This window comes from Lepidochelys kempii, chromosome 24 (assembly GCF_965140265.1).
Source record: "Lepidochelys kempii isolate rLepKem1 chromosome 24, rLepKem1.hap2, whole genome shotgun sequence".
NCBI lineage: Eukaryota > Metazoa > Chordata > Testudines > Cheloniidae > Lepidochelys > Lepidochelys kempii.
In genome coordinates this window covers 7,093,844-7,113,653 of record NC_133279.1, presented here as the reverse complement: position 1 = coordinate 7,113,653, position 19,810 = coordinate 7,093,844, and the positions used below count along the sequence as shown (strand labels likewise).

Here is a 19,810-nt window from a genome sequence, read left to right as displayed (position 1 = left end):
GAATTCCTCTAGTTCTCGACGTTAGTACAATACCAGATTTTGCAGTTGGGCAAAGTTCAGTCCCTTGTAGAGTAGAGACAATTCAGCTCCAGATACGGGTGGTCTTGATAGATGGATGATGTTGGGGTGTCATGTAGCGTCCACGTGGGTCCTGGTGCCCTGGTTTCTCCTGGAGGTGGTGTTCTGTGGGTTGTGGAGTTCTTGGAGTTGGTTCCACGGTTTTGTTTTGTGTTGGATGGCTGGCATCAGAGGGAGTTGATAGTTGTTTTGGTTTTCTTGCATGGTCTCCACGTAGGATTCCTGATCTTTTTCCTTCCCATGTGTGGCACCATACACTGATTTCTTGTTTGAGAGGGTCCCTTTTGGAGTACGTGAGGTCTTGGTGAAGGTTCCTCAATTTTTCAGAAGTTCTGCAAAGCTGGTCAGCGTATTTGGGGCTGTATGTCAGGGTTAAAGGATTGTGGAGAGTGAGTCTTCTGGAGATGTTTTGTTTCCTGCCATTGCTCAGGAAGTCACTGTTGCTGTTCAGTTTTGCTTCCTTTTTCTTCGTATTGGGGAGTGGCCATTTCAGAAGCAAAATTCAGTTGTCTCCCATTGTTGTCTGCAATGATGCTGTAGCCAGGTTGGTCCCTGACAGAGAGTGAAATTCACCAGGCTCATGCCACCATCCCAGCCAAGCAGAGCGCAGAGTCTAAGGCCCCAATTCCGCAACACACATGAACATGCCCTTAACTTCAAGCATGTGAATCAGAACCATCCTGGCTCCCTGCTCTTACCGCTGTCTCAGGTGTCTTGATGCCCAGCTCTCTGTTAGCTCATGCTCCACTGACTTAAGCGCTCTGCTGAATCAGGGCTTTAGATTGTAACCTTTTGGGGACTGTCTCTCACTCAGCCTATGCAATGCCTGGCACAACAGGGCCCCAAACTCAGTTGAGGACTCTAGATCCTATTGTAATACAATAATAAAACATTATTATTCTTTACACAGTCTTTCCCAGCCCCAGTTCCCCCCTCCCATCTAAGATTTCTCTGCACCAACCAACCCTTAACCAGGTAACTAATCCTGAATACTCTTTTTTGTGTTCTTCAAGTTGGCAAAAGTAACATATTTCTTAAAAAGGGGGGGAAAATATAAGCCCACAGGGAAACATCAGCTCATCTTTAATACAAAATAAATTAGATTTGCACAAAAAAACCCAGATACAATCTTTATAATATATAGTTATATATTTATATAATCTGGACACTCTGAATGGCTTTGCAGTAAAAATTTTCTATAAAATGTCTTTAATATAATGCCTTTATTTGTCAGGGGTTTTCTACCCCCTGCTACCCTCTTCTTCACCCAGCCTCATAAAATGTGGCCCTGCAATGCTCCAGCATGGTGTGTCCATGTTGTCGTCCAATGGCTGGTCCACAAGAGGTTAAAGGTCTACTACAGACACTGCCTAAGAGAGGTGATGCTTTAGCTCAACTGGTAGACGTGTGTGCTTTTTTTTTTTTTCTCTCCTGAAGCTCCCAGGTTCAAATCCTGTGTATAGCTCAAGCAGGCAGGTGGGGATTACACATGGACAATAAAAGTGAAGGGAAATCTAGGGGCTGATCTGTAGCCCATGAAGTTAACAGCAAGAATCCCATTGGTCTCAAGAGAAGCAGAAAGACATGAGGGAGAAGCAGTTCAGTGACGCTATCACCAAAGCAGCCAGCCAGCCAGCCCATGCAGACGTCCTGGGGGCGTGGGCTCTACAGAGGAGGTTTGCTCTGTAAGTTCCCCAGACAAAGCAGGGACAGGGAAGGAAGTTGATGGGGAAACAACTAGAGGGGACTCACTCGAGCTTGACACGCATTCAGGGGTCACGTCAGCACCGGCAGAAGCTGCTGAGCTGGGTGTGCAGGGCAAGCTCCCCACGTGCAGGGGCACCCCCTAGGGGTGAGAGGGGAGTTCAGGTTCCTGCTGCCCGTTCGGTCCTCGGCCTGGTGCTAATCGGGGCGGTGACTTGTGTCTGCCAGAAGCTGGACTGGGAGCTCCCCCAGCCTCTGAGTTGTGTCACCTCCATGCCCAAAGAGGGGGCTTGGAGGCCTCAGACATGACGCCCAGGCCAGGCTCTGGGGTGGGACACGTAGCACATGGGTCCCTTTGCACCATTACGAGGCCGGCCGGCACGGGGCACCACTGGGCTTCGCAGCTCCATGGGATGCAGGCAACACGAGGGTCAGGCTCCGTGGAAGCGCTGGGAGTCGCGTTACCCAGCAGGAAGCACCAATTCCTTCCAGTGGAGGGTGGGTGGCGGGCTTTCCGGGCTCACCTGTGGGGCTACGTGATGACGGGGCAGCCGGGCCGGGGGTGGGGCCCTACAGCATCCCGGCCCCAGGGAGCAGTCAGTATCGCGGCCTGCGGCGGCCCCTTCCCCTCACCACTGGGCCCGTACGCAGAATTGGTCAGTAACACACAAGGGCCCTGATCCTGGGCAGGACTGCCTCTGCTGGAGTGAGCGGGGACAAACTCCCGGCACTCAGCTCCACCCAGGATTGGGCCCTAGAGTTGCGAGCGGAACTGGCCTCTCCAGCGACAGGGAAGATGTGTGGCCCTGGGACGAGCCAGGCATGCGGCCTGGCCATGATCCTCGTTCAAAGCCGTTCCGGCCTCTTGGGCACAGTCTGGTTGCTCCCTCCCCACATGCTGCGGGGTGGCCTTGGGGGGGACGAGCAGCCCAGGTCCGTCCGAGTCCTCCCCAAGGAACACGCCCATCCGCATGATGAGCGTGCGAGAGCCTGGCCCCCGTCTCTGGCCGGCCGGCGCCGCTACCGGCTCTGCAAGTCCTTGCTCCGCGCCACGGCCCGCGTGCAGGAGGCGCAGCACACCAGCTTGTAGTACGAATAGGCGCAGAGCCGGGCCTGCACCACCACGGGGCAGTTGTGGTACTTGTCCCTGCAGTTCTCGTCTGCAAAGAGGAGGGGAGCGGTGAGGAGCCGGGGGTGCGGCGCACTCGGGGTTAACGCTGTGGGGAAACCCCGTTTGGTCCCACACCCCCCGCCCTTGGCGGGCTTCCAATCCATCATCACTGCTCGGCACCCAGGGAGCAGCCCTCGCTCTCAGAGGGGTTTTACCAAGATGGGGGCGGGGCAGGAAGTATCATCCACTGCACAGAAGGGGAAACCGAGGCACAGAGAAGAAAAGTGACAGAGCTGAGAATAGGACCCAGGAGTCCTGGCTCTCATCACTAGCCTTCCCTGCACTGGGAATAGGACCCAGGAGTCCTGGCTCTCATCACTAGCCTTCCCTGCACTGGGAATAGGACCCAGGAGTCCTGGCTCTCATCACTAGCCTTCCCTGCACTGGGAATAGGACCCAGGAGTCCTGGCTCTCATCACTAGCCTTCCCTGCACTGGGAATAGGACCCAGGAGTCCTGGCTCTCATCACTAGCCTTCCCTGCACTGGGAATAGGACCCAGGAGTCCTGGCTCTCATCACTAGCCTTCCCTGCACTGGGAATAGGACCCAGGAGTCCTGGCTCTCATCACTAGCCTTCCCTGCACTGGGAATAGGACTCAGGAGTCCTGGCTCTCATCACTAGCCTTCCCTGCACTGGGAATAGGACCCAGGAGTCCTGGCTCTCATCACTAGCCTGCGCTGAGAATAGAACCCAGGAGTCCTGGTTGCCAGTCCTTTGCTCATACCCCAAGCCCCCACCTCTCATGAGGCTTGGGAGGGGCACTCCTCACTCAGGGAGTCCATCCCTTCCGTATCAGTCTGCACCAGGTCCTGGCCCCAGCGTCTGCACCACCTCCCCTGTTAGACACTCCCCCTGCCCTGGGCTCCCTTTGGCTGCTCTCTGCTTAGGGCACTGTAGAGGAGAGGTATACAGATGGACTCAGGCAGGGGTGAAGTGGGGTGGAAAAGGGGGTGGCTGACCACACAGGCGGTTGGCATCCCTTACCGAGCTCAGGGGTACAGGGCTGGGTATTGCAGGAACGTTTCTTGATGGGCTTGAGGTCCGACTGGCAGAGATTGCTGAAGGTTTTGTTCTGGGTCAGGCACTGCACCTCCCGCACCTGGACTCCCCCCACACACGACTTGGAACACTGCGGGGGCAGAGAGGGGGTTAGGAGAGTGACCGACATCCCCCCCGAACCATAAGGACCCCTGCACTGCTCTGCAGATTTTGTGCAGGGGAATCGGCCTCCCCACCCAGCACAGAGATGCAGCCACCTCTGGTGCAGAGCGTGGCAGCTGGCAACAGCCACTCGGCAATGCTGCACAGGGCTCACTCAATGCTGAAATGGTTTGGGTGCAGCAGCTGTTGAACAGCAGTTTAAGAGAGGAAGTGAAGTTGGGGCCTGTACGGGGAGAGAGGGGGAGGGGACAACCCGACTTGGCCAGGACACTAGGTTTTATGCTGGGATTTTTTATGCCATTTTATGCCATTTTTTTCTTCCTGAGGCTGGGGGCAGCTTAGAGCCGACGCACTGAGTGAAGCTGAGCCCCCACTTTTCCCTGACGGCCCTGCAGGAGACGCTGCCTCTCAAGTATCTGGCAAACGAATAGCCACTCATGCTATGCCAAACCTCCAGGGCCTGGAAAAATGGGCAACCAGATTGGCATGGCCACAGGGCACGTACTGCACTGTCCTCTAGTGGATGGGATCGGAATGGTTCGACTGCATGTCATAGCCCTTGTATGGCTCTCATCTGAAGGGGAGTCTCCCTAGGCTCAGCTGGCAGGGGCCTGGGTTGGGGGTGGGAGCCCAGGTCTGTCAGGGAGGGGCCTGCAGGCTCTCACCGCGCTCCAGGAGGTGGAGAACCAGCGAGCGTCGCAGGCAGTTCCAGTGCAGGGCTGCAGGGAGGACGGCTTCTCCAGGGGGGCGCACTCTGAGGCCTCCGTCACGTTGAACTCTGAGCCCAGCTTGCTGACACAGATCACGTCCCGCCGCTGGGAACCGGTGCCACAGTCCGCCGAGCACTGCGGGGGGGAAGGGAGGGGAGGGAAAGGGCTCAGGCCACTGGGGGCACTCAAAAAGAAAAGGAGGACTTGTGGCACCTTAGAGACGAACCAATTTATTTGAGCATGAGCTTTCGTGAGCGACAGCTCACTTTATCGGATGCAGGGCTCCTGCATGTCACCCACCCGGCACTGAGGGAAAACCCACCCGCTACCCACCCACCACCCACGTCCCACCCGGAGTGCTCGTCATTAGGGCATGTCCTAGCGGGACCAGCCCAGCTGGTCATGGGAGACGCTAATCTCTCCGTCTCTGTTCGCTGGCAAAGCAGCTGCTGCTCTGTGTGCTTCCTGGAATTGCGGTGTGTCCCTATGGGGTCTGCGAGAGACCTTGGCCCCCAGGAGGGCAAAACTGGGGTTGGCGAGTGCAAACACAGACCAGGGGAGCCATACACCCCGTGACAGAATGTCCCCATGTGCACACCCTGCACACTACTGTAACAATCTGGGTACTGAGTTATGCCTTGGGAGGTATCATCAGAAAAGTCATTGTCTGCTGGTCAATACTGTCCTGATAAAATATGGGTGGCCACATTGTGAAGCGATAGATTCCAACTGCATGGGGATCTTAACACATGGTCCAAAGGGAGCCCGGCAAACAGGCCTGTCTCAAACAAAGGAACATGGGCTCTGCTTAATTGGCATTTAAGCAGCAAACAGAGACATCAAGCAGGGCGGGTAGAAACAGAAACCCCAAACAGGTGAGGAAAAGCAGCAGGGAACATCCTTCCACACAGACTCTCTGTCGCCAGAATCTCAGCCAGAAATGTTTTCCAAGAGGAGGGGAGATGCTGTAAAAAGGGGGACAGACACCCCAAGGCTCCCCTTCTCTCTCTCTCTCTGCCCATCGATTCTCTGCACCAGAGGGACAAAGGAAGCCGCCATTGAACTGGGGAAGGGCTCCTGGCCTAAGAAGCTTCTTCAGTAAAACGGCAGAGAACACGTGGGGAGTAAACCTTGCCCCGAATTAAACAGAGATTGCGAAGTTAGGCACCTGCAGTGTTTCTCTTTACTTTTCTTGTATCCATTTCTGACTGTTATGCCTCATGACTTGTAACTCACCTAAAATCTCTCTCCTGGCAGTTAATAAACTTGTTTTATTGGTTTATCTAATCCACGTGTCGGAATCGAAGTGTCTGCGAAACTCCATTTGGGGGAACGAGATGTGTGCATGTCACTTCTAGTAATAAATGGAGGGACTTTATACTCGCTTGTATTGTCCAGCAGAGGGCCGGGCAGGACAGGACATACATTTCTGGGGGGAAATCTAGGACCAGGGGAGTGCTGGGGTCACCCTGCAGTATAGCCAAGGCTGGTGAGGGCCAAGGTGTGTCTGGCTGGAGCACACACAGACGTAGCTGGGAGTGACTTGCACACCGGAGGTTGTTTTGGAGCGGTCCAGATTGGAGGCTATAGACGCCAAGCAGTGTAAAGGGCCCCCAGGTTAGAGGGCAGGGGTGACACAGCTACTCGTTAGGCTGGACTGTATGCTGGATATGTGTCTCACACACACACCACTGATTGTTATGCATGGGCACAAATACACACCAATACATATGCACACACACACAGAGCACTGACTGTTACGTATGGGCCCGTGAGCGCACACACGCAGCACTGATTGCTCTGCCTGGCACACGCGTGTGCAGCACACATACCCCATGCTGAGTGCAAATGATCCCAGGAGGCTGCAGAGAAGTGTCCCCAGGCCTGGCCCCAAGAGCAGGGTGCTTTCCCACCCAGCTCGGCCCGGCGCCCACACCCCTCCTCACCTGGCTCCAGGGCCCCGTGTACCACTTGACAGTGCGGTGGCAGGGCCCGCTGTTGCAGGCCCGCATGTCGGCTGGCTTGGTGCCTGCGCAGGTCTCCTCCACCTGCCCGTTGGCATAGCTGGACAGACAGACCACAGAGCGGCGCTGGATCCCCGTCCCGCACTCCACCGAACACTGGGCCGATGGGAGAGAGAGAGAGAGACACCATCAGGGAACCTGGCCGGGGGCACCTCCCAGCGTAGGACTCCTGGGGCCTGGTGCTATCTAGCCTGGGACGGCTCAGACCCCTGCACCTTGGTTCATTACACAGGGATCCACCCCTCACTGGCCCCATGGCTCCTTGGGCCCTGCAAGGGGCAGGGGGGGCTGATGGGGCTTATTATCCATCCTTCAGCAGATCCACCCAGCTGCACTCCTGGGGCCTTGGGACGCTAGAAGGCAGCACTGCCCAGCATCGCAGGGAAGCCATGGCTGGGCTTCTCCAGGCAGGGAGCCACAGGCCAGGGTCTGCACGTAGCCCCTCCTGGCCCCCGACCCCAGGGATGCCGCAGCCCCAGCCCTGAGGCAGGGAGCTTCTCCTATGGGGAATCCCCTGAGGAACCCACTGAACTTATCCGGGCCAGGCTGGGGGGTTCCCAAGAATCTCAGGTCACAAGAGAAGTGAGTTTGCTGGGCCTCAACCTTGTTCCTAGTGGAAGGGCTTCAGCATTGCAAGATCACCGCAAAATCTGGCATGACTGGGCTGTCCCTGCTCCAGGGGCCCAGGCCTGGGCTAGCAGGGGTCTGCGGGTCGGGATTGAGGGGCATCAGCAGAGCTGGGATGGGGCAGGGCTGGGCTAGCAGGGGCTGTGGGTCGGAGTGAGGGGCACCGGCGGAGCGGGGTGGTTCCCAGGGCTGGGCTAGCAGGGGCTGTGGGTCGGGAGTGAGGGGCACCGGCGGAGGTGGGGGGCTGGGCTAGCAGGGGGCTGTGGGTCGGGAGTGAGGGGCACCGGCGGAGCCGGGGGGGGGTCACCGACCGTGCTGCTCCAGTCGCTGTGGAACCAGCTGCGCACGCAGGGCCCCATGTCGCAGGCCTCGTTGGCCGGGGGCCGGTGGCTGCCGTTGCACTCGCCATCGCTCAGCAGGTCGCCGCGGTTACTGATGCAGCGGATGTGGCGGGTCCGGTGGCCCAGGCCGCACAGAACCGAGCACTGGGGGGAGGGCGGAGCCGGAGGTGGTGTCACCATGGAGACTGGTGTCACCACGACAACGCCTCCCTGTATGGGATGGGAGGGAACCCCCCCCACATACACAGTCCTGCCCCCCAGGGGCTCCCCTCCCTCATGGCACCCCCCCCGAGGCATCCCCCCTCCACAGCACCGCCTCCCAGGAACCCCAGATCAGACCCATGGGCCCACCTACCCCACGTGCCCCCTCCCACCCCAGATCAGACCCATGGCCCCTCCCGCCCCCTATCCCCCCTCCACATTCGAGCCCCGCCCAGGGCTGAGGTCAGGCCCTGACGCATGGGGGCCGCCCCCCTCCGTGCCCAGCTCCCGGCGCTAGCCCCGGCCCCGAGCCCCGGCCCGTCCTTACCGCGCTCCAGTTGGTGCGCACCTCCCAGTGGCTGCAGACGCGGAGCTGGCAGGGCTGGGTGGGGCTGGGCTTGTCCAGCTGGCCGCAGTGCTGCGGGTGCACCATGGTGCTGCGGTTGGCGTAGGTCTGGCGGCACAGGACCTGGCGGTGCTGGGTGCCCGGCCCGCAGGACTTGCTACAGGCCGACCACTCGCCCACGTCCCAGCTGCGGCCGGAGAGAGTCAGGGTCAGCCCGGGCTGGGCACCGCGGCCTTCCAGACTCCAGGCCCTGCCCTGTGGCCGTGGGAGCCTGCACATGGGGCGCCCGCGGGAACCACAGCCCCAGGGGGGACACCCAAACTCACTGCAGCCCCGAGGGGGGACACGGGGGATGACCTGAACTCACTGCAGCCCCGGGGGTGAGGACCCGCACTCACTGCAGCCCCAGGGGGGGACACACCCAAACTGACTGCAGCCCCGGGGGGGGACGGGGGACGACCTGAACTCACTGCAGCCCCGGGTAGGGAGGACCCGCACTCACTGCAGCCCCGGGGGCGGGACGGGGGACGACCTGAACTCACTGCAGCCCCGGTGGGGAGGACCCGCACTCACTGCAGCCCCGGGGGGGGACGGGGGACGACCTGAACTCACTGCAGCCCCGGTGGGGGGGCAGGATCCGCACTCACTACAGCCCCGGTGGGGGGAGGACCCGCACTCACTACGGCCCCAGTGCGGGGGCGGGATCTGCACTCACTACAGCCCCGGGGGGGGCGGGACCCGCACTCACTACAGCCCCGGGGGGGGGCAGGATCCGCACTCACTACAGCTCCGGTGGGGGGGCAGGATCTGCACTCACTACAGCCCCGGTGGGGGGGCAGGATCCACACTCACTACAGCCCAGGGGGGGGGGGCGGGACCCGCACTCACTACAGCCCCGGGGGGGGGCGGGATCCGCACTCACTACAGCCCCGGTGGGGGGAGACCCACACTCACTACAGCCCCGGGGGGGGGGGCGGGACCCGCACTCACTACAGCCCCGGCGGGGGGGCGGGATCCGCACTCACTACAGCCCCGGGGGGGGGGGGGGGCAGGATCCGCACTCACTACAGCCCCGGGGGGGGGGGCGGGATCCGCACTCACTACAGCCCCGGTGGGGGGAGACCCACACTCACTACAGCCCCGGGGGGGGGAGGACCCACACTCACTACAGTCCTGGGGGAGACCTGCACTCACTACAGCCCCGGACCTGCCCTCCGTGCCCAGGGCCCTGTGTCCTTGGCTCCCCGCAGAGGGCTCTGGCCAGGCCGGGGGACGCAGACACTCACTAGGCCGGGCAGGGCTGCGTGTTGCAGGCTTCGTCTGGCGCGGGCGGTTTGGGGGCATCGGCGCATTGCTCCTCCCCCACCTGCTCCTGGGAGTGGCGCGTGCTGCACCGGAATACGGGCTGCCAGAGCCCTGCAGAGACACGGCGGGGGGTGTGGGGGAGAGGCTGTCAGCATGGAAGGGAGAAGGAAAGGAGGCCCCATATAACACAGGGGTCATAGACACAGCCGAGGGGACAGCGTGGGTGGGGAGGGGGACCCCAACAACCTGGGGGTCATAGACACGGTCGGGGGGACAGCATGGGCAGGGAGGGGGACCCCAATAACCTGGGGGTCATAGACATGGCCGGGGGGGACAGCGGGGGCTGGGAGGGCCCCCCGATAACCTGGGGGTCATAGACACAAGGGAAAGCAGCATTTGCAGCGGTGAGTGAGCTGCTGCGGGCTGCTGGAGTTGTTGGGGAAGCCACAGAGTTTGCTCATGCACCCGGCTGGGGGTCGGGGGGGGGCATCAGGGAGGCAGGGAGGAATGGGGCAATGGGATTGGGGAGCAGGGGACAAGGAGTGGGGGGAAGGGCAGTGGGGGAATGGGAAGGAGGCAGAATGGGGATCAGGGGGACAGGGAGTGAGGACGGGGTGTAGGAGGGGACGGGTCATGGCGGGGATGGGGATCAGGGGGACATGTCTTGGGGGATGGGGCATAGGAGCGGATGGGTCGTGGGGGGACGGGGCGGAGGAGGGGACAGGAATCAGGAGGACGAGGCGAAGGAGGGGACAGGTAGTGGGGAGGATGGGGGTACTGGGGTGGGTCGTGGGGGGACGGGGCGGAGGAGGGGCCAGGCTGTGCGGGGGACGGGGCGCGGGGGTCGCTCACCTTTCCCACAGGAGGCGGAGCAGTCGGTGCTCCCCACCCGTTTCCAATAGACGTCGTGCGGCTGGGGCCGGGGCAGGGCGGGTGGGGGCGGCAGTGGGGGGACGCGGACGTTACGCTGCAGTGTCCCGGGGGTCCTGCCCGACTGGCTGGCCGGTGCCGGCGCCCGGTGCCGGGTCCCCATGGGGTGATTGTAGGAGGTGGGCGGCACCAGCTGGTCGCTCGGCGACAACATGGTCAGGGCACCTGGAGGGGAGAACAGAAGGGCGCCCTCGATGGGTGATATGGGGGGGAGGGCCTCCCAGGGGGGATGGGCCCCTCAGGGGGTGTTAGGGAGGCGAAGGCCACCTGGGAGGTGATGGGGGGAGGCCTCCAAGGGGTGGATGGGAATGGCCCCCCTGGAGGGTGATGGGGGTTGAAGGGGCCCCGTGGGATGATGTGGGGAGAAGGGCTCCTGCAGGGTGATGGGGGGGGGAGGGCCCCCTGGGGAGGGAGTGAAGGGCCCCCTGGAGGGTGATGGGAGGTGAAGGGCCCCCAGGGATGTGATGGGGGGAGGCCCCCAGGGGTGACAGAGGGGGTGAAGGGCCCCAGGGGATGATGGAGGGTGAAGGGCCCCCGAGGGCTGACGGGGGGGAAGGGCGTCCAGAGGGTGATAGGAGGTTCCTTACTGACGTCCTGCCGGCGGCCGGGGGGGTCGTGGGCGGGGTTGTCGGGTCTGGCCCCCGCCAGAAAGAAGCGGTAGGCGACGCCAGGGTTGTCCTGCTGGAAGATCATCTGGGGGAGACGACAGAGAGCGGCTCGAGCAGGGGGCCCAGGGGTGAGAGGCACCCACCATTCAACAGGCCGCCCAGCCGGTCTCTGAGCCTCACCCGCCACAGCCAGCAATGGCCTGCCATGCTCGGAGCCAGCCGGCTGCTCCTCTGCGAGCCTCCTTCCCCAAGATCCCCCCCCCCCCAGAGCCTAGGAACCCCCCCACCCCTAGACTGCTCCCCATGGGTCCCAGGGTCCAAAATCCCTCCCAGCTCCCCCATTCCCCTCTACGGCACACAGTGGCCCCCTTCTCCAGCCCCCCTGGCCCCCCTCCGTACTCACATACACATCAATGGGCTCTGTGGTGGGCCCCTCGGCCGTCAGCGACTCTCCCCCTGCGCTGGGCTCCTCGTGGCCCGGCCGGGTGTAGATGAAGACGGTGCCGCCCGCCTCGTAGCGCCCGGGGGGATCCACTGCCCAGTTCCCGTTGATGATCGACTTGCCGGAGCGGCCCCTCAAGGCTGCAGCGCACAGAAGTGGGTGAGGGGCTGCGTCAGCGTCCTGAGCCTGGGGCTCCAGGACTTCCCCCGTGCTCGCTTGGGACCCCGGCGTGCTCTGCATGGACTGCGGGCCTGGAGCCCACGCTCCGGGGCACAGGGAGAGCTGCCGCATTGTGGGGCTGGGGTCACAGCACAACCTGGCAAGAACGGGGAGCCCGGGCAGCCTGCATGCTAGTGAAAGGTGCACTCAGTGTGTGTGTGTGTGTGTGTGTGTGCACATGTCCTTGTAGATTTTGCACGCATGTTTCTGTGTGTCGGTGTACAGGTGTGCCTGTATAAATCTGCGTGCAGGTGTGTGTCAGTGAACAAGGGGGTGGGTAAAAAGAAAAGGAGTACTTGTGGCACCTTAGAGACTAACCAATTTATTTGAGCATGAGCTTTCGTGAGCTACAGCTCACTTCATCGGATGCATGCCGTGGAAACTGCAGCAGACTTTATTTATACACAGAGAATATGAAAAAATACCTCCTCCCACCCCACTGTCCTGCTGGTAATAGCTTATCTAAAGTGATCATCAGGTGGGTCATTTCCAGCACAAATCCAGGTTTTCTCACCCTCCACCCCCCCACACAAATTCACTCTCCTGCTGGTGATAGCCCATCCAAAGTGACAACTCTTTACACAATGTGCATGATAATAAAGTTGGGCCATTTCCTGCACAAATCCAGGTTCTCTCACCCCCTCACCCCCCTCCCAAAAACCACACACAAGGGGGTGGGTGTGACAGTGTACTGGGGTGTGGGTGTGAGTGTACAGGTGTGTGTGTGTTAGTGTACCGGGGTGTGTATGTGTGTGTATGTCAGTGTACAGGGGTGTGTGTGTGTGTATATCTATGTGTGTCAATGTCCACGTGTGTATGTCTGTGTGCGTGTCAGTGTACATGGGTGTGTATATGTCTGTGGGTGTCAGTGTAATGGGGGGGTACATATGTCTGTGTTTGCCGTGGACACGTGTATGTCTGTATGCACATCTCCGTGTCTTATTGTACAGGTGTGGGTGTGTTTATGTCTGTGTGCGTCAGTGTCCACGTGTGTCTGTGCATGTCAGCGTGTGTCAGGGTACAGGGGTGTGTGTACGACTGTGTGTGTCAGTGAACACGTGTATGTCTGCGTGCCCATCTCTGTGTGTCATTGTGCAGGACACGTGTGTGTGTGTGTGAATGTGTGGGTCTATGTGCCCGTATGGAGGGGTCTGTGGCAGTGGATGGGTTTCAGGTTACCCGTGTGTCCGTGAGCCTGGCCTGCATGTGGGTGCGTCTGCGAACGAGTGCGTGGGTAGGTGCACACACGTGCATGTATCCGTGTACCTGTGCATGTGTGTGCATGTCTCTCTGCACACAAGTGTAGGTGCATTGCACTGGCTGTCCCAGATCCCATCAGAAAATGGCCTGAGCGGCAAAGTGCCAATCTGGACCCAAACTCCTCCAAGCCTGGGAGAGGCTCTCCCAACGCAGCAGCTCGTTGCCCCTGTCTCATGCCCCTAGCCAGCGCCAACACCTGGTGCGCCAGAGGATACTCTTGCCTAGAGCACAGAGCTGCATGGGAAGGAATCTACCAAACCCCTTCCTGACCATGCAGGCGATCAGCCGAGACCCTGGAGCAGGACAGCTGCCTGCCCTCATCTCAGCTGGGTGTGCGTGCAAGCTGGGTGTGACGTGTCCGGGTGTGTGACAGCTAGGTGCGGCGTGCCTGCATGAGGATATGGCGTGTGCACACAAGGTGTGCATGTGCGGCACGTGCCCGAGGTCTGCATGTGCAAAGTGTACAGGTGATGCAGGAGAGGTACATGCCAGGTGCACGTGTATTAGGCACGTACGTGCAATGCATCTGTGCAAAGCGTGCTCGTGCAAGGTGTGCAGACAGTGCATGTGGGCTGGGCATGAGCAAGGAGCGAGCAGGCAAAATGTACGTGCCAGGTGTGCATATATGAGACACGTGAGCGTGTAAGGTAGGCGAGCTAGGTGCCCATGTGCTTGTGATACCTGTGCGTGAAGTGTGCAGGCAATATGTAAGCCACATGCTTGTGCAAAATGTGTGTGCAACAGCGGTGCGCACATATAAGGCACACAGACACGTGTGTGCATGCTCGCGTGCAAGGTGTGTGTGCATGCAAGATGTGTGAGTCCGGGGTGTGTGTATATCGCACGTGTGTGCATGCGAGCTTGCACAAGTCCCAGTGCAAGTGCAGAGTCCCTTGGTGTGACGAGCAAAGTCCCAAGAGGGACCCATCCTCCCAATCCCATCCCATCCCACCCAGCCCTTACCCAGGTAGTTGGGGCTCCGGGTCATCTCGGTCACGTTGATCCTGGTGGCGCCCTGGGGGATCTCGAGGATTTTGTGGTAGCCGATGGGCACGTTGGAGTCGCTGAAGTTGCCCACCACCAGCTTGCAGGTGGAGTGGTCGCCCCCGCACACACCGCAGCTGTCCAGCGTCTGGTTGGACCCCAGGATCCCGTCGCAGCCAGGGCTCTGCGGAGCGAAGGCCAGGGAGAAACAGGCATGTGAGCTGGGATGGGACGGAGCCGCGGCAAGGGCCCTCCCCTCTGGCCACCTAGCTCCATCCCTGCCAGCCCCCCGCCTCTCCTGCCCTGCCCGTGATCCCTGTGCAGAACAGACCCCCCCATGTGTGGCACAAGTACCCCAGTGCCCTGGCCATGTTCCGACTGAGCCCCGGGGCCTCCCCTCCCTGGGCGAAGCTTGGCCTGGCTGGAGGGTGGCCTGGAGAGGCGGGAGCAAACCCACATCGTGCTAGGAGCTGGGCCGAGACCCGACACACTCACTGCCCGACCCCCTAGCCCCGGGGGACCCCCCCGCACCTCTCCGAATAGGCCCTGGAGCAGCCTGTCATGGGGAGAGGCGGTGAGTCCCAGAGAAACGAACCAGGGTGAGCCCCTGAGAAACTAACCAGGGCCTGCTTTAAATTAGGGGGCCGCCCCAACTCTCGCCCAGGTCTCAGCCGGACTCCATAAGCTTAGAGATATGTGACCACAGTGGCCCCATCCCCCACGCACCCCTCCCCAACACAGGCCCCTCTGCAGCGCTTCCCCCATTTCCTTCCTGTTCCCCAGAGGGACCCCAGAGCAAGGGGGGCTCCCCGACTGCAGCCAGGGGAGCACCCCTGCTCTGCCAAGAGGTGCTGCTGCTCCTAGGGGCAGCCTAGCAGCTGGTCCAGTTTTGGAGGGCACAGGGGTTTCCAACCCCTGAAGAGCCCAGCTGAGCCAGGCAGGGAGGGGGACCCACACTGGGCCAGATGTTAAAGTTGGGGGTTAAACACAGGGTATAAATGACACCCCCACACCCATGCAATCAGTGCTCAAGGTCAGGGAGGAAGGGGTTAACGAGGGAGGAGTACATGGCAGGGCGGGGAGGGTGCTGGGAGATGGGACAGGCCATCAGAGAGGGGAAGGGGGTGCGTGGGAAGGGCAGAGGGAGTTGAGTTGGTGGGCGAGGGCTGCTAGGTGGGGCCGGGCTCTGGGCTTCCCCCACAGCGTCCTTCCCCCGGGGGCTTGGATCACAGATTCTGTATATCCCCCCGGGGGCTGCCCCATGGCTCCCTCCTTTTGCACCAAGGGGGAAACTGAGGCACAGAGCACGGGTGCCACTCTCCTAATGTCACTGAGGATGTCAGTGGCTGAGACAGGAAGAGAACCCAGGAGTCCAGGCTCCCAGCCTGCTGCTCAGACCCAGAGACGTCCCTATGCCCCATTCCCGGCCAGAGTCTGCCCTGTTCCCCCTCCCCAGCCCCTCTCCCTTCAACTCCAGCCACAGACAGGGCCTAGAGCAGTGGGTCCAGGGCGGGGGGGGCGGGGGGGGGTTTGTCCAAGAGCACAGAGCTCCCCCCTGCACGTACACGCCCCCACCCCCGCCTCACTTACCAAGCACTCTCCAGCCACGCAGATGTCGAGGGAGGTGGCCTCGCACGGCGTGCCGTCCTGCACCTTCTCCGTGTGCCGCACGTAGAAACGGTACCCCACCGGGCGGCAGTTCAGCTCGCAGCGCTGGGAGCCCCGCACTGCAACGACACGGAGCCGGGGTTCAGGGCGGCCCTGCCAGGGAGAACCCGCGCGCGGGCGATGGCCGCGCCTCGAGCCCCGACCAAGAACAGGGAAACCGTGCGCCGGGCAGCCCCAGTGGGAGCCCGGCCTGGCCCTGGAGAGCTCCCAGACTGGATCGTCGCCCCCTTTCCCTGCCATTGTCCCGTGGAAACAGACCCCAGGTGTCCTGGTGGCAACCCAGCGCCCGCTCAGCCCTAAAATGCGGCTTACCCAGGGCACAGCTAAAGGGTGGGGTGGGGAAGCTGCCCCACTGCCCCCAGGGGTGGGCCCTGGCCGGCCTGGGTGACCCCCACAGCACATGGGGAGGCTGACAAGCATTCGTGGGACTTACTATATCCTGGAGGGGGATTAAGGGGGCTTCTCGGGGGGGGAGGGGTCAGATCAGGGCATTGCCCCCCCTCCCCCAAGCTGGTGAAGCAGCATGAGGCTAGAGGGGATGGTAGGTTCAGGCTAGTGCCCCTGGCGGGTGGGCCGTGCACCCCAACCCCAGCTCTGGGCACGGGCGAGCTGCCCTCCTGAAAAGCAGCCGCTCAGCTGGGACTGACCCCAGGGCATGGACCAGGCAAGGGGCCAGAGAGACACCAGGCTGGGGACCCAGCGGGGGTCGCTCTGGGATCCAGGGGCCGCACTGGGAGCCGCCCGGGGGCTCGCAGAGAAACCAAAGACACGTTATCGTTGGCAGCGTGTGCTGCCTGGAGCTCGGAGGAGCCCACGGAGGGCTGCAGGCGCGTGCCCGGCGGGCACAGACAGGGCAAACAGGGCGCTCGCTCTTCGGGATGGGACAGGAAAGAAAATATCGCGTCCGGGGGGACTGCTGGGGAATTCGGCTTGCAGAAGGCGGCAACCTTGGGGAGATTGCTGGGGGATCTTTAATGATAGACCGGGGTTTGGGGGCTCATCTGCCCCCCCCCCCCCCCCCCGCACTGACTCAGAGGAGAGAGCGCCACCTACTGAGCCCCCTCAGCGCCCCCCCCAGCACAGGGCCCCCTAGCGGGGCACTGACTCAGAGGGGAGAGCGCCCTCTATTGGGCTCCTGCCCCCTAACCCCGGTTTGTTTCCAAGATCTCCTAGCCACCCGCTAGCCCAGCCTGGCTCTGAGTACTGGGGCCCGGGGGCCCGGCCCGGGGCATTTTGGCGTCACTGCTGAATGTCCAAACCCTCTCAGGGCTCGTTAATGAAACAGGGTTGTGGGGGGGGGGAATCGAATGCCCACCTTGTCTAGTCCTGCCCAAGCTCCCCACCCTGCAGGCTGCATGCTACCCCGCAAAGGGTTAACCCCCCTCTGCCGGCCCCCACCTCGCTTCAGGACAGGGTGGGGTGGGGGAGCAGCCAAGGCTTTTTAACATTTTCCACAGTTTATTTTACTAAGAGCTGCTGGCTCCGGGGGTGATTTATCACCAAAGGTCCCCCCGCCTCCCGCCCCCCCCGGCCATCCACATGGCTCCCTCCCCCCTGCCCCCTGGGACGTGCGGCAATTGGCCTTTCGCTGCCCCATCTCCCCTGGCAGCCCTGGCTGGCAAAGCCTTGGGGCTGACAGTGGGGCAGGGAACAAAGGGCTTTTTGTGCGAGCCCCTCCCCTCGCGTCCCCACTCCCACCGCGTCCAGCAGAAATCCAAATATTGGCCGGGAGCAGAAATAATACAGAGGGGGAGGGGCTGGGCGGGGGAAGCTGCTTTCACCCCGTTGCCTCCTGTTTACTCCGGCTTTACCCCAGGGTCGCGGGCCAATCATGGTCTACTTGGGATGGGTCTGGCTTGAACGTCCAGCTTTCGGTTCTTGCCAAGCTTTTCCCTGCATCATCACTAGCCCCGTGGGATGATGCGTAGCCAGGACCGGAGGGCATTGCCCCGGGAACACGAGAACGTGGTGGCTGAGCTCCTGGCTAAAGGCCGCACAGTGCGTCTCCTGGACGGTGACAGCTCTGCCGGGGGGCTGGATGGCAGCCAGGGCCCAGCCCGGCTTTGTCACTGGGGCGCAGGGAGAGGAGGAAGGATGGCCCAGTGGTCAGTGCGGTAGCCTCAAACTTAGAAGAGCTAGGGTTGTTTCCCTGCTCTTTCCCCAGCGTCCTGTGTCCCCTTGGGCACATGACATAGGCCCAGCTTCTCCAAGGTCGTTGGATGCCTCACTCCCATTAATTAGCCTTGCCCACAAGCGGGGGGGATGTGTGTGTGTGTGTGAAGATAAAACCATTACAGATTGGGAGACGCTCTGGTACTACAACAGTAGCAGCCAGTAAATAGCGAGCCCAGCTCCTGGAAAGGAAAACCACCTGGCTCTAAATCCTGCAGAGGTTTGGGGCTGCTTCTCTGTGGGCCAGACACCTTGGGAAATCAGTTACACCAGGGCCAAGCGGGGCGCAAATTGCTGTTTGCTCAGACGAGCCACGTCTCGCCCTGACGTGGGTGGGCTGGCAAAGACCCATGTCCTTTGTGCACCACAGTGGATAAGAGAAAGGGCAGAGGAGCCCTTTTGACTTTCCAAATGCATTTGCTAAAGCCCTTCAAAGAAAGCTACAAAGGAAACGAAGGGCTTATCTAGGCAAAGTTTTTGTCCTCTGGTCTAGGCAGGTTCTTCGGACAGTCCAGCCGTGCATTAAGCCACGGGACTAACCCCTACCCACAGCCCTCTGAGACCAGCGGGGTTAAAGTGGGTCCGGCCCTGTGTTGCGGCTGCAGTTACAGAGAGTCGTCGCCCCGTCAATTTAAGATCTGCCAGAAGCTGCACCAGTTAAATGGCTTTTAGTTCAGCTTTTGGGTGCGGACGCTCGTCTCTATGTCAAACTGTTTCTCCCAGTTTAACTTGCATCTGTACATTTCCCCAGCAGGAGCTGGGCCAGGTTTAAATCAATGTAAGAGCATCGCACACCACAGGTTTCAGAGTAACAGCTGTGTTAGTCTGTATTCGCAAAAAGAAAAGGAGGACTTGTGGCACCTTACTGGTTTTGAGGGCTATACTATCCTGTAGCTGCATAGTTAAAGCAGTGCCCCACTCCCCACTGTGAGTGGAGTTACACTGATAGAGAGGGGATTATACCAACACAGCATCAGTCCAAGAGGCTGGAAACTGGGAGTTTCTGGGTTCACCAGAATAACCCTCCATACACACACCGTGTGCTCTGCTCTCAGCCGGCCTCAGGGTCTGACCCCAGCAGCCGCTCTCCCCAGCATCTTCTGGGCCCATTCTGCAGAGAGTGGGGAAAGGGCTGATTATGGGGCTCTCCAGGCATCTGAGAGGGAAAATGGAGGGGGGACCAGAGAGAGAAGGAGAAAACAGGGATGAACAAAGCAGTGGGAAGAGAGAGCGAAAATGGAAGATGGAGGGATGGGGAACAAATGCAGGAGAAGACTCCAGCCCAGCCTGGCTGGCCGCCCATCTTTTTCCACCACTATCATTCTTCACAGGTCATTAATCACTTGGGATGACTTTCTGCTCTCCCGTTTCCAACGTAAAGGTCCCATCCGTCTGGGCTCTTTTCTTCCCCAGGCCTCTGAGTCTTGGCCAGAATCTCAGGCCCGCTGCTTCCCTCCCCACCCCGCAGATCGCAGAGGCAGATCACAGGGCAGAACGGCCGGGTGGTTTCTGGGTAACCAAGCTCACTGAGTCACCAACCCCCCAACATAATCAAAGCCCCGCCCTTTCACATTGGGAGCCAAATGGGCGGTTTACCTGGCAGCGGTTGCACCTTTGCAGGGCTGTTCATTTGCACGGAGGCGTCTGAAGCCAGAGCCCCCCCGTCCCCGCTGGCTTGCAGTGACACTTGGGGTACGTCTCCCCGGCAGCTGGGGTGCATGGCTGCAGCACGTGGTCCCTGGGCCTCTCCACAGGTGTCAGTCACACCCCCAGCTGCAGAGTAAACGAACTCCTTGCATCGGTCTCCTCCCACTGCAGGAGCCAGGCTCCTAAATGCCTTCTAAAAAAAGTTTCTTGG

At 60.8% G+C, this 19,810-nt stretch overlaps 1 protein-coding gene across 4 annotated transcripts in view; it reads right to left on the bottom strand.

The window, feature by feature from the left end:
- Positions 1-1,026: 1,026 nt before the first annotated feature.
- ADAMTSL4 (ADAMTS like 4) overlaps positions 1,027-19,810 on the bottom strand; it is a 59,850-nt gene continuing 41,066 nt past the window's right edge. For all 4 annotated transcript variants that reach the window (XM_073322868.1, XM_073322869.1, XM_073322865.1 and 1 more), the window contains 12 exons: positions 15,703-15,839; positions 14,092-14,296; positions 11,611-11,789; positions 11,187-11,292; positions 10,522-10,764; positions 9,651-9,780; positions 8,347-8,551; positions 7,788-7,961; positions 6,772-6,945; positions 4,781-4,960; positions 3,939-4,083; positions 1,027-2,942 (listed from right to left, as the gene is read on the bottom strand). In XM_073322868.1, the coding sequence (XP_073178969.1) occupies positions 2,803-2,942; positions 3,939-4,083; positions 4,781-4,960; positions 6,772-6,945; positions 7,788-7,961; positions 8,347-8,551; positions 9,651-9,780; positions 10,522-10,764; positions 11,187-11,292; positions 11,611-11,789; positions 14,092-14,296; positions 15,703-15,839 (2,018 nt within the window). In that variant the 3' untranslated portion in view covers positions 1,027-2,802. The remainder of the gene's footprint in view (positions 2,943-3,938; positions 4,084-4,780; positions 4,961-6,771; positions 6,946-7,787; positions 7,962-8,346; positions 8,552-9,650; positions 9,781-10,521; positions 10,765-11,186; positions 11,293-11,610; positions 11,790-14,091; positions 14,297-15,702; positions 15,840-19,810) is intronic.